Genomic DNA, 16,980 nt, shown 5'->3' with positions numbered 1-16,980 from the left:
ACACATGACCAAAAAAAGCATGCAGTACAGATGTACCCCTGCACTAGGACTGGATCCGGTCTGTGAGTGTTAGCTCCTGGTGGACCTTCCTCACTATATTTACTGGTGATAGCTGCTACTACCATTGATCTCAGCTCCCATTAGCCATGGCTCACTGCTTCCACCCAATGGGAGGTAAGAAGTGGTGTCCTGGTCCACAGCCAATGGGAACTGTGATTGCCAATACCTGTGGCTGTGCAGGTAAATATAGCAGCAGCTGCCTCTAGGGGCTAACTCTGGTGAACTGCCAACGTGTTATCACTTCCCCACACCCCACTGTTTTTTCAGATAGGACATTGTGCACATATTCTGAAGGCAGAAGTTTACCTTGGAAGTTCTTAATGTATGTTAGCCATTCACTGTCCTATAAGAAGTGAGTTGGTGATCTCAGACCAGCATAAATAGTGCAGGCACTGAAATGTTAGGATTAGAATATGAGATTGTTACTGACAGAATTGGTCCTAATCAATACCTTTGTTTGAAAAATCTCACAAATATCTCATGGAAATGAATGTTGAGCTAACCTCTCTCCATTACTGGCAGTCCTTTAGAAAGATAAGTCTATGGTATGCTGGTGTGGCAGCATTAGAGGTTAATATAAGGAGGCCTGGACTGGATAGGCAGTGATCTCCCACAGATCCCCCTTCTCTTTAACTGACGAGCACTGCTTGATGCTAATATTCCTATTTCAATCTGGTATCAAGGAAAACTGTACAGTTCCACTGCCTCTGCTACACTACTGTGAATAACTATGTGAACGACAATCTCCAGGGTGACCATTTTAATAACTTTCATGTTAAAAAAAAATAGAGAAATGGCAGAAATTGCATTATTATAAAATTCTGAAATATCCAGGCATCTATTTTTGTTGTGAATGAATAAAAGGCAATGTGGGCAAAATAATCTAGGCAATGCAGCCTAATAGAGCAGGAAATGAAGACGTGGTTGTAGTCCCAGCTCTTCCATTGGCTTTCTGTGTGACTTTAGGCAAGTCACTTTGCCTCAGTTTCCCCATCTATAAAATGGGAATAAAGATACTAATCTCCATTATAAATTTCTTTGTGATCTAAAGAGATATTATATAAATTATTATAATCTGTATCTAGGTAGGGGATGTTCTATAGGTGTTCTGTAGAACGCTTATTTCCTAGAAAAGGGGTGGGCAATAATTTTAGCAAGGGGACCACTTCAGAAATTTTTGAAGTGGCCCTGGGCCACCCCAGAAGGGGCAGGGCCTCAAGCAGAAAGGGGAACTTCCATGTTTCCCTGCCCATATACCCTGATTGGCCTGTGAAGTCATTGCTCCTGCCCCCCATCCCACGAGAGAACTGCCAGATCTTCTGAACAGCTGGAGGTTCCCTGTAGGCCAGTGGTCTCCAATCTTTTTAATCACAAGGTCACTTTTTTCAATTTAAGTGCGATGTAAGATCTACCTCAAACCCAAATCCCTTGCCCCACTTCCTTTCTGCCCCTTCCCTGAGGCTTTATCCTGCTTACTCCATCCCCCTTCGTCCCCCATCCTCACTCACTATCACCAGGCTGGGGTAGGGAGCTGGGGTGCAGGGTCTGGTCTTGGGCCAAAAGTTTCAGAGTGTGGGAGGGGCTCCGGGCTTAGACCTGGGTGGGAGATTCGAGTCCAGGAGGGTGCAAGCTCTAGGAAGGAGTTTAGGTGCAGGGAGACTCAGGATGAATGCAGGAAGGGGTTCAGGATTGGAACAGGAGTTCAGGAAGCAGGCCCTGGATGAGCATCACTTAACTGAGAAGGCTTCCGGGTGGGAGAGCAGTGGAGTTAAGACAGGCTTACTTCTGCCCTGGCCCTGCACCACTCCTGAAAGCAGCCGGCATGAACAGCAATGGCTCCATGGCACCATGTGCTGCCCCCTCATCTACAGGCATTGAGCCCACAGCTTTTACTGGCCACAGCTCCCCATTACTGATCAATGGGAGCTGCAAGAGTGATGTCTGCAGGCAAAGACAGCATGGGGAGATCCGCTGCTCTGTCTCTCTCAGGGGCTGCAGGGAAATGCCAGCCACTTCCAGGAGCAGCAATTACCACAGGGATAATTACTCCAGCCATGACAGGTTAGGCATCTGAGACCTGGATATTAATTGGAGTAAAAACAAAACTTTTCACATCATGAATTCTGAACACACTAAGGGCTCTAGCATATTAATGGGACAAAATACAGAAGAGATTTCTTGGGATTTCAGCAACGGAGTGCCTATTGTTGATAATATGGGTGACTTTAAAAAAGAATTTAAAGTCCCCACTGTGAAAGCATCTTCAGTAATTGAGTGCTTCATCAAGAATGCCGTTCACTAACTAAATACCCTGATAAGTAGAGCGATGAGGCTTGGGGTATATAAAGTTTTGAAGTTCAATATTTTGACCTGTGGGGACTGAAATATGGCCTCTCATTGTCAAGATTGAAAAGAAGTTGGACATAATTTAGATTAAACATCACTGAGTGAACAAAAACATCAAATGGTATGCATTCAAGTTCAATGAAGAGATCAGTATTCTAACTAACTGGTCTCACTCTCTTAAAAAGCCACCCAATGTTCTTCATGAGATATGGACTTCTGCTCTGAATACCTACTACTTCTGTGTGAGAATCTTCAACTTTAACCAAAGAAAGAAGTTTGGAAAAGTCTCCCTAGAACACTTAAAATACAATGGCTGGGCAGTGCTAACAGACTCTTTCCCCTGCCCCGCAAGCACCCTACCTTGGAAGGTGCCAGATTTGACTGAGAACTGAATATCATAGAGGCACCTAGTGCATTTTGATGGTTCAAGTAAAAGCACAAGAACTAATTCCCACATATAAGAACAGTATCATAACATTATCAGAAGAGCTCTTTGTTGAGTTTTACCAGAGATATATGTATTTGACAGTTTCAATCAAACTCCAAGATCAGGTAGGAGACATAGATGCTGTACCCACAGCATGCCACAGGGACCATTAATATGTAAAATTAGGACTCTAATTGAAACTTATCTCCCATCTCTCTTGGTTAAATTCATGAATTCAGCCTTTCCATTTTTATTAAAAACACAGATGGTATAATTAAATTATGATACATTTCTGTCATGTCCTCATCCTTAATCAAACAGATTGGACTATTATCTTCTGTTCTCATATTGCACTATAATCCCACCAACAGATTAAAGTCAAGTAAGGATGTTGAGCTTCAAGTAAGGATGTTGAGCTTCAAAATCTAAGATTATATTTCAGTCTTTAAAACTTGAGAGCCACCCTGCACCAACTAACCTTTTTATATCTGCATTCTAAAACTGCAATTGCCTGGCACCTCAAAAACATTATTTTTAGTTTCCCAAAAATAATACATGTATACACAAGCAATAAATAGCACTTAGCAGCAGTAATTAAAAATTATCATCAATGATGAAATTAATTTCCTCTTTTAGCTGTAATTCTTAGCAGGCAATGCATCTCCCTATTCAGGGACGTGTAGGTGTTACTGAAAGGCTGTGTGACAATAAGTGCCTGAATTATTAATTCCTCCCATATAAACTTATTCATTTTATAATGATTTAAATCAAAAAGTTTTCTCTCTCCTTTTTTTAAAAAATAGAAATCCCCTCAATATTCTCTAATAAAATATGTGAAGAATGTTAGTGGAATAAGTACATCTGCATCACAGTATATTATCAATCATCACAATCAAGTTTTTAAAAATAACCTTAGGAAGTAAAATATTGCACCCTCATCCCTGAACATTGAATTGTAATTTACTGCCTGATCCAATCCCACTCAAATAAATGGCAGCCTTTTTATTAATGTCTGTTGACTTTGTGTCAGACATTTTACTCCACAAGTAGCTGCACACTGAAGTTAGAAGGGCTACTTGCAGAGTGTGTTACTCCTGAGAACTAGGACTGTTAGTTGAGCACTGTTCTGCAGGACACTAAGGCTGTGTCTACACTGGGCCACTTATTCTGCTTTTCTGGAATAACTTGCCAGCTGTCTACACTGGCCGCTTGCTTTTCTGGAAAAGCAATGATGATCTACTGTAAAATTGTCAGTGTTTTTCCGGAAAAACTATGCTGCTCCTGTTCAGGCAAAAAACTGTTCCGGAAAAGGACCAGTGTAGACAGCACAGTAGTCTTTTCCGCAAAAAAGCCCCGATCGCGAAAATGACTATCAGGGCTTTTTTGCGGAAAAGCGTGTCTACATTGGCCACAGACGCTTTTCCAGAAAAAGTGCTTTTCCGGAAAAGCATCCTGCCAATGTATACGCGCTTTTTCCGGAAATACTTATAACGGAAAATTGTTCCGTTTTAAGCATTTCCGGAAAAGGGTGCCAGTGTAGATGTAGCCTAAGGGAACATCTACACAGTAGTGCTAAACTAGAAATAAGCTATGATACCTGAGCTATGGTAATTGTGTAGCTTCAGTCAAAATAGCTCATTTTGAAATTGGGCACATCTGCACAGCACTTATTTCAAAATAGAGTGCTCTTTTCCCAAATTCCCTTATTCCTTGTAAAATGAGGGTTACAGGAGTCAGAGCAAGAAGCCCTCTGACTGGACATTATTTCAACATTATGTCAAAATAACTGCTTGTGTGTAGATGTGAACTTTGTTATTTCAAAATAACATCAGTAATTCTGAAATAACGGTGCTGTGTAGACATGCCCTAACAAACTTCAAATTATGTACTGTGATATTTACAGATTCATCCATACAAATATCTATAAAGCTATTTATAAAGATAGTTTTATGTGAAACAATTAAGTAAGGAACATTTATAGTTAACTTGGCCATGGAGAATTTATAATCACAAATACATAAGATTTACATCTGGGATTGAATGTGGGATTGAATACCTCATAAAGAAGGCATTTTATTCTCTGGGCTGGAAGCTAAAATATTTTAAATTCAGCTATTTTTTTTGAAAGCCACTCAGCTCAAGACATCAAGAGCCCATGTAACCCTTCTGCCAGGACAAGTTAATTGCAGCAAGGGCTGGGTTCAATATCTAGGGGTCTCCTCCCAACAACATAATACAATACCGGCTCGAGCCCGCACCCAGCGACTTGGGAAATCTTATACACACCCCTGGGTGCCTCAGAGAGGCAATTCTTCCCCTCTCACAAGCACAGAGCCTTGGTATAGCAGCAAATCTTTAATAACACAAGGTACCTGATATCAGCATTGAAGTGGGAAAACACCACAACTCAGATTCATAAACCATACATGAGCAAAGACCCACCCCCCCAGCCACAAATCACCCAAGGTCCCCAGAAGTCCGACACCCCAAAAGTCTCTGCCCCGGGTCAGTGCCACCCCAGGGTTCAAAAGTTCACCTGGCAGGGTTTTACCATCCCAACCCGGGTGCAATGGAGGGGGTAGGGATTGATACACCTTACGCGGTCCACCAGTGGCTCCGCCTCTCCATAGGTTTCTGCTGCCGCCGTTGATGCAAATCACTCCACCACACTCCACCTGCTGTCCTGTGAGCTGCTCTAGCCATTCCACAGAGCAGTGTCTGCTCCGTCAGCCTGTCTCAGTCCATGCTCCCTGGCCACCAGCTGGTAGGTCCCGCAGCTGCTCCACTGGCTGCCCATCAGTCATCCCCACCAGCCGCTCGCCTGCATCTACCAGTTGCCCCTGCAAACTGCTCCACTAGTTGTCCCACAATCTGATCTGCTAGTAGCTCAGCAACAGTGATTTCAGCTCTTCAGCAGTATGACACCAGGCTCCCCTCAGTACACAGTGATTTCAGCTCTTCAGTAAGTTCAGCTCATAGTAGAAGTACCTCAGTGCAAGTGCACCATTGGCCCACAGTGAAGCCAACAAGAGAGAAGTAAGTGTAATCAGTGTGTTTTGAACCCTCAGACAGGGCCCCCGCCCCCACAAAATACAAAGCCAGCCAGCCAGCCAGCCAGCCACTCTCTCAGTCTGACTAGGTTTGGAACCCATGCCTCTTGTCTAGCGAGTACTACTTAGTTTATGGTGAAACAGTTCCACTATTTGATTCACATAATCAGCGTAACAACACTTTATTCCCCCTGCCGCAATAACAGAGAAACTTGAGATCCCACAGTGGCCAAAGTGACCATTTGGCTGCTGAGAGCACATACTTGGCAGGGTGGGTGTGCCTATGCAAATGAATCAGCCCCTGACGTCTTTTTGCATCACTTGCCACAGTTCACCCCCAGATGTCAGGGTAGGGCTTATCTTGACCCTGACTTGCCACAGTTCACTAACAGGTGTCAGGGTAGAGCTTATCCTGACCCTGCTTACACCTAATTTTCCTAAAAGTTGGGCACACATTACTCCAGCTGAAATTAATGTAACTAGCAAAACTTTTATAGATGGTGAAAACTCTTATAGCTTCATGGAAATCAATTATATTCATTTTTGTACACTTTTGTCATTTTCAATAAGTTTTTATTCATTTTTATAAATATAGTCCTGTTTTACTGGCCTTTTGGCCTGAATAATATCACTAAGGCTACATCTACACATCAGAGCTATTTTGGGATACTGCTGGTATCCCAAAATAGCTATTCTGTGTCTATAAGCGTGCCCGTTATTTCAAAATATATTTTGAAATAATGGGCATGCTATTTCATAATCCCTGTAACCCTCATTCCACGAGGGTTAAGGGATCTGTTGAAATAGCACTTTATTTCAAAATAACCTTGAAATAAGCTATGCAATTTGTGTGGCGCAAATTGCATAGCTTATTTCAAGGTAAGGGTGCTGTTCAGATGCACACTTTGAAAGAACTTTACCTTGATTTTCAAAGTCTCTTTCAGAATATTTTCACAGGGTGACAAAACTGGTCTGAAAGTAAAGTACAAAAAGTGATTTAGACTCACTATCACCCCTATTGTAAAGAACAAAGAGAGGAGGAGGGTGAGGCAGATCAATATTTCATTTCAATTACAGCAAAATTAATACATGAAATTAAAATTATCATACAAATAGGCTGTAAGTCTGTGGACACAGTAGAGTTACAAGAAACCATTTATGTTGAAGCAAAATTGTGGGAAAATCATATTTTCACTATAAGATATTTTTCTAAAAGGAGCTCTTTTCACTGCAGAAAGTGGCAAAGTGAAACCATGCATAAATATGAAAAAAGACCAGTTGTGCTTGGAGGTTTTTTTTTTTTAATCATGAATATATTCTTATTGGCAGAAACAATAAAATGTTGGACTGCAGTGAATTCCTGAAGTTTTGTAAAATCTCTCAGTTCATTTTTGCCTACAGATATTCATATTTCTCACACATTTAGGGGAAAGGTATGTCAGTATAAATTAAAAATGGGTGAATCTGATTGGAAAAAGAAAATAGATCAAAATAGGCCAAATTCTTTTGGATGGAACCTCATTATTTCCTTTCCATAATATTTGAGATCATTGACAAACTTGAGGCGGCCATTCTTATGTTAGCAATGCATCATGTAACATTCATCCATGTTGGATGTCATTCTGGGACATCTCTTTGCTGAGCAATTAGTTAGATGTAATTAATTAACCTCCCCATTATCTGCAGAAGACCCTGCACCACTCAGTCCAGGGCTATAGTAGGGGCTAAGTTTGAATTAAGATATGCAACTCCAGCCATGTTAATTGCACAGCTGGTATCAACGTACCTTGATTCAGATTTTGATGCCATCCCCACAGTGGGAAGTTATCATGAGTAGGAGTATCACCATTGACAGATGTGCCCTCAGTGTTCAATTTAGCAGGCCCTTATTAGACTCGCTAAATCAAATGCTAAAAGCTTGACCTTTGAAGTGTCAATCCATGGATAAATATAGATGTGGCCTCTGTTGCATATTGGGTTGAGAAGTTATATTGGAGCCAGCATGAACACTACAGTATCTGGCAGAAGAAGATGTGTATTACACCAGGGAAGTAGTGCCAATTTGAAGACAGTAAAATAATAAAGATGTGCACAGATCTTTGGGGAATGAGTCCTATATAAGTACTACCTTATAAGACACATAAAATTAACCAAAATGATATTTATTAGTGCTGTAAAAAATATCAGACATGAAGTTCAAATTACTGAATTTTTTCTGAAAAAGAATATCTTTCCAAATGCATTATATAGGTTAAACCTGTCTAGTCCAGAACTCTCTGGTCTAGAAACATCTGTTGTCCAGAATGATTTTCGTTAAATGGATGTCCACTTTTCATGGGTGTAGCCAAGTTTCCTACAGTCCCATAAAGTTTGTTTACTGTCACCAGTCCTAGCTCTCAGTGTTTTGTGTTGTTATTTAGCTCTAATTTACCCTAAATATCCTCTAACAATCCAGTAAACAGTAGAAGTGTTGGTAATGCCGCTATACAATATTGACCTCCTGTGGGTACTGGACTAAAGAGGTTCTACCTGTATTAAAAATGTATTGTCAATTTTTGTCATTTTTTGTTATTGCATATTTACATGAAGTTTTTTGTGTGCTATTCCTTAGTTTTGAGCTGGGCTGGTTGCGTTTTGTCACATTTCCCCTGGTTCCTTGATTGACATGACACAGCCAATATTCTCAGGAGTATTCTCAGCAGAAAACATTTATATTAGTATTGCCAAGCCCTGCCCCACCTATGCAAAACTTCCCAAAGGCCAATCTCACTGGCTAGAGAAGAAGTTTTTCAGCACAGGGGAATCTAGAACACTAAGAGCAGAAAGTTTCCCATGATGTTTTGGGGCTGGACTTGATGACCTCCTGAAGTCTTTTCCAGTTCTATGATTCTGTGATGTTATCCCTCTCTACAGCAATCACTAGGGTATGTTTGGAACATTCTTCAGAGAGTTCCAGAAGTTATAGTGGAGACCTGTCAGTGGAGACTATACCTATACAGGATGGCCCCAGCACTGGAGGAGTGCAAAAGCCATGAAGCTAGCCTCACCTAGACATACCAGGATTCAACCTTAGTACCTGTTCCTTTTCCAGTATATGAAATTCCACATTTACCATTTCTAGTTCAGAAAGGGAACCTGGTCTCTTCCAGAAAGATCAGAAATTTCTTCTATTCTCTTGGGCTGTGTCTAGACTGGCAAGTTTTTCCGCAAAAGCAGCTGCTTTTGTGGAAAAACTTGCCAGCTGTCTACACTGGCCACTTGAATTTTTGCAAGAACATTGACTTCCTACTGTCTGAAATCAGTGTTTCTTGCGGAAATACTACGCTGCTCCCATTCAGGCAAAAGTCCTTTTGTGCAAAGCTTTTGCACAAAAGGGCCAGTGTAGACAGCTCAGATTTGTTTTGCGCAAAAAAGCCCCGATCGTGAAAATGGCAATCGGGGCTTTTTTTTTTTGCACAAAAGTGCGTCTAGATTGGCACAGACGCTTTTCCGCAAAAAGTGCTTTGCGGAAAAGCGTCCGTGCCAATCTAGACGCTCTTTTCCGTAAATTCTTTTAACGGAAAACTTTTCTGTTAAAAGCATTTGCCGAAAATCATGCCAGTCTAGACGTAGCCCTGCAGTATCAGAGGATTTCCACACAAAATGGAGAGTTGGCAACAGTATCATGTTATGTAAAATGTAAAATCAGGAGCAGGAAGTTTCCCAATCAAGCTATCGCTATCAATGATGCTTTGAGACAGGGACAGGGATCATAGCAGAGTTCCTGCAACACTGGTCATCTCTGACCTAGGCAATTTTATGTATAGACCCCAGCAAACTGATATGCAAAACTTTAGCTCTAATTTACCAAATACATTCAGGAAGGGTGAACAATTAGGAAATCAGATATCTGAATTAGAGGATAAACTTCTAGTTGTACTAATTTGAAGAGGAAAATTCTGATGTAATTTAATCTGGGAGCATGTAACTCCATTAAAAGTTGGAAGAAATAGGATAAAAAAATGAATTGTGGTGGATCAATATCAGTGGTCGGGATGGCTTGACTATCAGTGGAGAAACAGTATCATGCAAGTGCCTTGAACATTCAGAAGATAGGGAAATAGTGGCAGCATCAATATTGAATACATCAGATTGTTTCTGTAGCTGTTATTTCTTTCCTTCCCCCAGCCTCTTTATCATTACTCATGTTACAACACAAATTTAGGAGGGGTGGCAAGTGCTTTGGAGAATAGGATTAAAATTCAAAATGATCTAGACAAACTTTAGAAATGACTTGAAGTAAATAGGATGAAATTCAAGAAGGGCAGATGCAAAGCACTCCACTTAGGAAGGCACAACCAGTTGTGCATATACAAAATGGGAAATGACTGCCTAGGAAGACTATCACAAGCTAAATCTGAAACAACAGCATAACAGTGTTGAAAAAAAAATTGAACATCATTCTGGGATGTATTAGCAGGAGTGTTATAATCAAGACAAATACAGTAATTCTTCTTCTCAACTATGTACTGATAAGGCCTCAGCTGGAGTATTGTGTCCAATTCTAGATACCACATTTCAGGAAAGATGCATACAAACTACAGAAAGTCCAAAGGAGAGCAACAAAAACAATTAAAAGGCTAGAAAACCTTTAGGAAGGACTGAAAAGACTGAAAAAATTGGGTTTGATTATTCTGGAGAAGAGAAGACTGAACGGGGGCATGATAACATTTTTAAAGAACATAAAAGTTTGTTAACAAGAAGGAGGGAGAAATATTTTTCTCTTTAACCTCTGAAAATATGATAAGGAGCTTTAAGTGCAGCAAGGTTGGTTTAGGTTGGACATGAGAAAAGCTTTCTAAGTGCCAGGGTATATGGCACTGGAACAAATTGCCTAGGGAGGTTGTCAAAAGTCTATCATTAGAGTTTATTAAGAATAGGTTAAACATACACCTGTGAGGAATAGTGTAGTTATTACTTAGTCCTGAATTGAGCGCAGGGAAGTGGACTAGATGGTATATTTTGAGCTCCCTTCCAGTCCTACTTACATGTTTCTGAGCATTATTAAACCACTAACTGAAAATAAGAAACATTGCCTTTGGTCAGATCAGTAAAAGATTATGAACATATCCTTTCTGGACAGTTTTTCTATTAATATCACTGTTGGCTTTCTTGCACTTTCTTCTGAAGGCCAGTGCCAGACAGATCACTGGTCTAATTTGGTTGGCAATTCTTTTTTGAATGAATTTGCTGACCACTGATACTACATCTGTGAATGGCACTGCCACAGAGATGTGAGCAGGGTGCCCTGATTGTAGTAGTATTCAGCCACGTGTCATATTGTACAAATTCAGTTTTCCAAAATTACACACTGCACACTATGCAGGATATAAGTTGATGGATGGGTGGTTGACCGGTTCCTCTCCCTCACAGCGTTTTGGATTAATATATTATGGGTCCTATGTACAGCATGCAGTTCATGACAGTGGTTATTTTAAATCTTTCTTTGCTCATGTTAAATAATTTGGTTATGAGGAAAGGATTTCTTTTTCAAAAGCTTTTGGATAGTGGACCAATTCAGCCCAGAATTTCAATCAAAACACCTTATGTTTTTTCACATGGAAAAATATTCAGGATTCCAAAAATGTACGGACGGCCAAAATTGGAATGAAATTGAGACATTAAAATGGTAAAATAAATTCCTGAGCGAGGAAAAATAACCTGTCCACTATCATACATTCTGCTGTTGATGCTATTTAGCTAATCATTTAGGAAAATGGAGAGTATGACAGAATAGCTGAAACTCTAAAGAACCCCATTTTAAATCAGCATAACAGAAGTACTGCATTTTTGGAAGTGTTAGCTGAAATGTATGCTGCACCACTATAAATAATTGTATTTTATCATATATAAGCCATACTACGATCCTTAATGTAGTTAGTTTTACCTGTCTTAACATTGTACAAAAAACAATAACTAGATGCAGGTAGACACAGAACAAATCTGCCAGCCTGATAGAAAGATAAAAGGAAAACTTTCTAAAAAGTTACCTAATTAAAGAAAGTTATATAATTCCACTCCACAGATAGGAATGAAATAGAAAATACGTTCTCCAAACAATTAGACATGTGCACACCCACATAACAAGAACAGAAGAAAGATGAACTATAAAAATGCAACAAGAGGGCAGAGCCAGACACCATCAAACAGCTCACAGTATATATTCAGAGGATTCTCTATGAATGTATGAAGGAAGAGCTATCAATCATTGAACAATAGCCTGTGAAGAATATTTAAATTCCAGGAAGAGAAAGTTTCCCACACTAGTGCTGGAGTATGCATTAATCTGAGAACATCACCAGAGAAACATATAATTTATCTCATGTAGAATTGTAGTGCACTGAGATTAAGGTCTGGGAGACTTGCCAGGAAGGTGGTCAAAAACTATAGCAGTTTTAGCTAAAGACAAACATTTACTGTACCCGAAAAGCACTTCATTTAAAGCACTTTTTTTTTTCCTGCGGAGCAGTAATTAGCTAAACACCTTCTACTAAAGGCTGACTACTTTATTGTTGGATTTATCCTCCAAATTTTTGTGAATTGTGGGTTGTAAAGAACTCAGCCATTTTTTAAGGATGTGAGCACAACAGAGCTCCACAGGATATGCACCACTAAATTAGGTCATTAATCCATTATATCTGGTCTCTGGCTTCTGGCTATTGCAAATTTCTATGATTTAGAGGAAAGTGAACACAAAACAAAACAACAGAAAACAAAAGAAGTCAACAACCCAGTGCACCCAGCTCACTGTATAATGCTGTACATATTTATTGATTTAGATTGATAAATTATAAGAATCTGTCCAGTGTGCTAGGAGCTTTTGCATTTATTCAAAACTCAGAATATTAGAAGGCACATTCCACAGTATAATCAATTGGACTCAAATAAAATGCCCCCAAACCCAAGTAATTACCAGGATAAAATAAAATGCCCTCACAATTAATATTAAGTCCCCAGATCCCCACCTTTTCCTAAAAAGACCGGGAAAAAAGTTTGGAGAAATATAGGACAAATGAATGTTTTCTGGACCTCTGGTGAGTAATGAGTTTAAATGCAGAAGCAAGATAAAAAGCACTCATCTCATAAAAGTGTGTCTATATACAGTACATACATACCAGATGGTGGTGAAATCCGTGTGATAAATCACAGAGCCATAATAAATTATACTTCTCATGACTCTTTGATGGTCCCACCTACTCACTGATGACTAATATATCTCCCACTATTCCCAATATTTCAAACCTTTCAGCAGCTTCAGCAACTACCACTCAAAAATAAAAATCCCTAGGGAAATCTTTTCTCCTTCCTCCCAAATGTGGAATTCTCCCTTCCCACCCCATAGCTATCTAATGTATTTTTTAAAGGTTTCAAAAAAACTGTATTATTGATATTTTATCTTTCCTGATATGTTCTGCCACTTGTTTTTATATGCAGATTTATACCAAAAATGGTATCCAATCTCTGTAAATAATTTCTAAATCAAACAACATATACAGAACAGAAGACTACAGAATATGGGCATTTCTTTGGGATGGCTTCACCACTTGTAATTAATATTCTTAATTCAAATTCCCGAAGAAAACCTTTGTACCATGCTGTCATGATTTTTTTCATGTGTGCATGTGTGTGTATTTATTTTTTCCCATTTTGAAAATATGTGGATCTATTTCATGAAAATTTCCCGCTAAAATCTGGGTATCTGTGTGCTGTACTGAAATTGGAATGTTGACAAAGGTAATCATAGAATCATAGAATCATAGAATAATAGGACTGGAAGGGACCTCGAGAGGTCATCGAGTCCAGCCCCCCGCCCTCAAGGCAGGATCAAGCTCCGTCTACACCATCCCTGACAGATGTCTATCTAACCTGTTCTTAAATATCTCCAGAGAGGGAGATTCCACCACCTCCCTTGGCAATTTATTCCAATATTTGACCACCCTGACAGTTAGGAATTTTTTCCTAATGTCCAATCTAAACCTCCCCTGCTGCACTTTAAGCCCATTACTCCTTGTCCTGTCCTCAGAAACCAAGAGGAACAAATTTTCGCCTTCCTCCTTGTGACACCCTTTTAGATATTTGAAAACCGCTATCATGTCCCCCCTTAATCTTCTTTTTTCCAAACTAAACAAGCCCAGTTCATGAAGCCTGGCTTCATAGGTCATGTTCTCTAGACCTTTATGTAATGTATACATAATAATTAGAGCAATGCGTCTGTAGAGTACTGGTAACTGAAGCATTGTAGTGTCATTGCACTGTGTGAGTATGATACAGTATTAGAAAGAGAATTGAAGAATGTGTGATGCAATGCTTTAATAAATGCATAAAATATTATATAATAGTATATGAAATTAAATATATTATACGCTATACTACATATATTTTACTTGAACATTAACAAGTCACCTGCAAATAAATGATCCAATCTTGTAAGCCCTTCCTTACATGAGTAGTCCATGTTAATATTTGTGGGAGGAAAATTATTCATATATGGAAAGCTTTCCTTGATCTAGTCTATCATTGTTTCTCACTTGCATATTTTCATGCTATCAATATATCAATTGAAATCTAGTTTAAGGGATAAAATCAGTTATATTTTACAAAAGGCATACAGTTATAACACTATAATACATAAAATATAAGGCTTACAGTATAATACATATGTTCAAAGAACTATAGAAGAATATATGCACAGTACATGTGGTTGAAATGTACTGCACTCTTTTTTAAAAAATAAATATAGTAATCACCGAGCACAATCCAAAAATCCTTAGTCAGTCATTAGACAAAATCCTCCTTAACTGTAATGGAAGACAACTTGACTATTTTTTAAAACAATTATGAAAAAAATAAATATAGCATATTACCCACAGGTGAATCAGAACCTGGAACATCTAATGTGCTCTTCTGTTTTCTTTGAGCTGACACCTTTCCTTATGTTTTTTCTTCATTGGAAAAGGAGGCACACACCACAAACTACCACTAGCGCAGTGGTCTCCCACATTTTTAAGCATGAGATCACTTTTTGAATGTAAGTGCAATCCAAGATCTACCTCAAACCGACATACCTTTGCCCTGCCTTCTTTGACCCCGTTCTCCTGCTCACTCCACCTTCCCTTTTCCCTCCCTCCCCCATCCTCCCTCACTTTCACCATAAAATATAAGGCTTACAATAAATATGTTCAAAGAACTATAGAAGAATATATTCACAGTATATGTGGTTGAAGTGTACTGCACTGTTTTTTTGGGGCAGTGGTTTGGGGTACAGATTCTGGACACTAGCAAAGCGAGGAGCCAACCAAGCAGGGAGAGTGCAAAGGAGGAAGGAGGGCAGCAAGGAGGAAGCCCACTTTGTCCACCCTCAGCCAAGGTGCAGGGAGGGAGATTGGAGGGTTGAGGGACCAAGCAGGGTGGGAGATGACAAGGGGAAGAAACTGGCAAGCAGCAGGACCACAGTAAACTGCATGGGATGATTTCTGCAGAGCAGGGCTGTCATTCCTCCTGGAGATGGTGGTTGGAGAGAAATGTAAGCTGAGAGCTATGTGGCTGTAATCTGAGCCTTATGTATGTTCGATACAGGTTCAGGGACCAGATGCTGAAGATGTTCCCTGCTACTTTGCCTTCCCAGGCGCCCTGGAACTTGCCTGAACCACAGTAACAACATTCCACAGCAACAACATATAGAAGTTGGAGGCAGGGAGGAGAGGGAGAGGGCCAGGGCCAGGGCCAGGGCCAGGGCCAGGGCCAGGGCCAGGGCCAGGGCCAGGGCCAGGGCCAGTACAACCGCAACATTGGGTAGGCAGAGCCTCCCTTTGCATTACAGACCTGCCACCCATGCTTCTAATTTAGAATTAGTAACAGAAAAAAACAAGCTGACTTTCAAACCTATATTACAATGTCACCGCAGTGTAAAAAAAGGGAACAATTTCAAATTGTGGATAGCACATTTTCTGTGCCTTTAGAATGACCCTGGTGGACTGTCTGGTAACTTAAATATAGGTATGTGTTTTGGAATATTTAATCCATAGCAATGGAAGCAAACATCTGCCACTTACGTTCTTGATTCATCCCAGAGCACACAATAGGGATTCAATGTACCCTAAAAAACAAACAAAAACACACCATTAGTTTCTGATGTACATAACCAACAAGGGGTTCAATACCTCAGTCCTTGTTGAGGGCCTGATCTTAAAAGAGCAAAGGGTTTTGAAGTCAATGGGAGTCAAATACAAATTAAGGTCAGTGAGAGGTGAAAGTACTTAGCACTGCACAAAAGGCATTCAACACCTTGTAATACTGAACTCAGGACGAAACCAGCTGGAGTTTTTACTAGAAAAGGACTGTGGTGCTGGATTCAAATGTACCAGTTACCTTAACATGGAGCCTATCCAGTTCATATTCTTTAAATCAGGGTTGGAGAACCTCCGGCACACCAGCCACACACAGTTCATCAGTGTTAACTATCAGTGTTAACATCAGCCTAACAAACTATATGTGGCTGCCATGCCATAGATTCCCCACCCCTGCTTTAAGTAATTTCATTTTTTCCCCTGGATCCAACTCCCAAAAGAAGGAATAAAAGGCCCTCAAAATGCTGCCCAAACACATTAACCGATGGAGTACATTATATATTCTCACTAGCCCGCCTCCCCGCAAAAAATCATATAACTACTAGGCTATTTTGAAATAACTACAATACATCCTCATATCCAATTCTGTGTCAAATAAATATATGTACATTGTATTTGAGAAGTATAATAACGTAAGTTGTTAAAATACATGTTTTAAAGTCCAGAAGCTGGATGGTGAACATAAGTCCCTGTCTCTCTTTAGTACCTGCAAATATTATATTACTTTACTTCAGCCAGAGAAACTGCATTACCATTTCACACCATTTCCACTTCAATTAAAATCTTGGCCAAGTCCATTTAAAAAGGTTGTACAGTGCCAGAGAAGGAAAACATGGGAGGTACCAAATGGACCAAAGTCAGAATTTTAGGTCTTGTCTGCACCTAAAGGAGTTAATTATTTACCAGAATAGGTGAAGCAACTTATGCGGCT

General features: G+C 39.9%; 1 protein-coding gene across 4 annotated transcripts in view; it reads right to left on the bottom strand.

Annotated features, from left to right (window-relative positions):
- ADGRB3 (adhesion G protein-coupled receptor B3) overlaps window positions 1-16,980 on the bottom strand; it is a 649,111-nt gene that overhangs the window by 228,571 nt on the left and 403,560 nt on the right. For all 4 annotated transcript variants that reach the window (XM_075923698.2, XM_014575580.4, XM_089777101.1 and 1 more), the window contains one exon: window positions 15,975-16,018. In XM_075923698.2, coding sequence (XP_075779813.2) covers window positions 15,975-16,018 — 44 coding nt within the window. The remainder of the gene's footprint in view (window positions 1-15,974; window positions 16,019-16,980) is intronic.

Source organism: Pelodiscus sinensis, chromosome 3 (assembly GCF_052426305.1).
Source record: "Pelodiscus sinensis isolate ZL-2025 chromosome 3, ASM5242630v1, whole genome shotgun sequence".
Classification (NCBI taxonomy): Eukaryota; Metazoa; Chordata; order Testudines; family Trionychidae; genus Pelodiscus; species Pelodiscus sinensis.
This window is presented reverse-complemented; position numbering and strand designations above follow the sequence as displayed.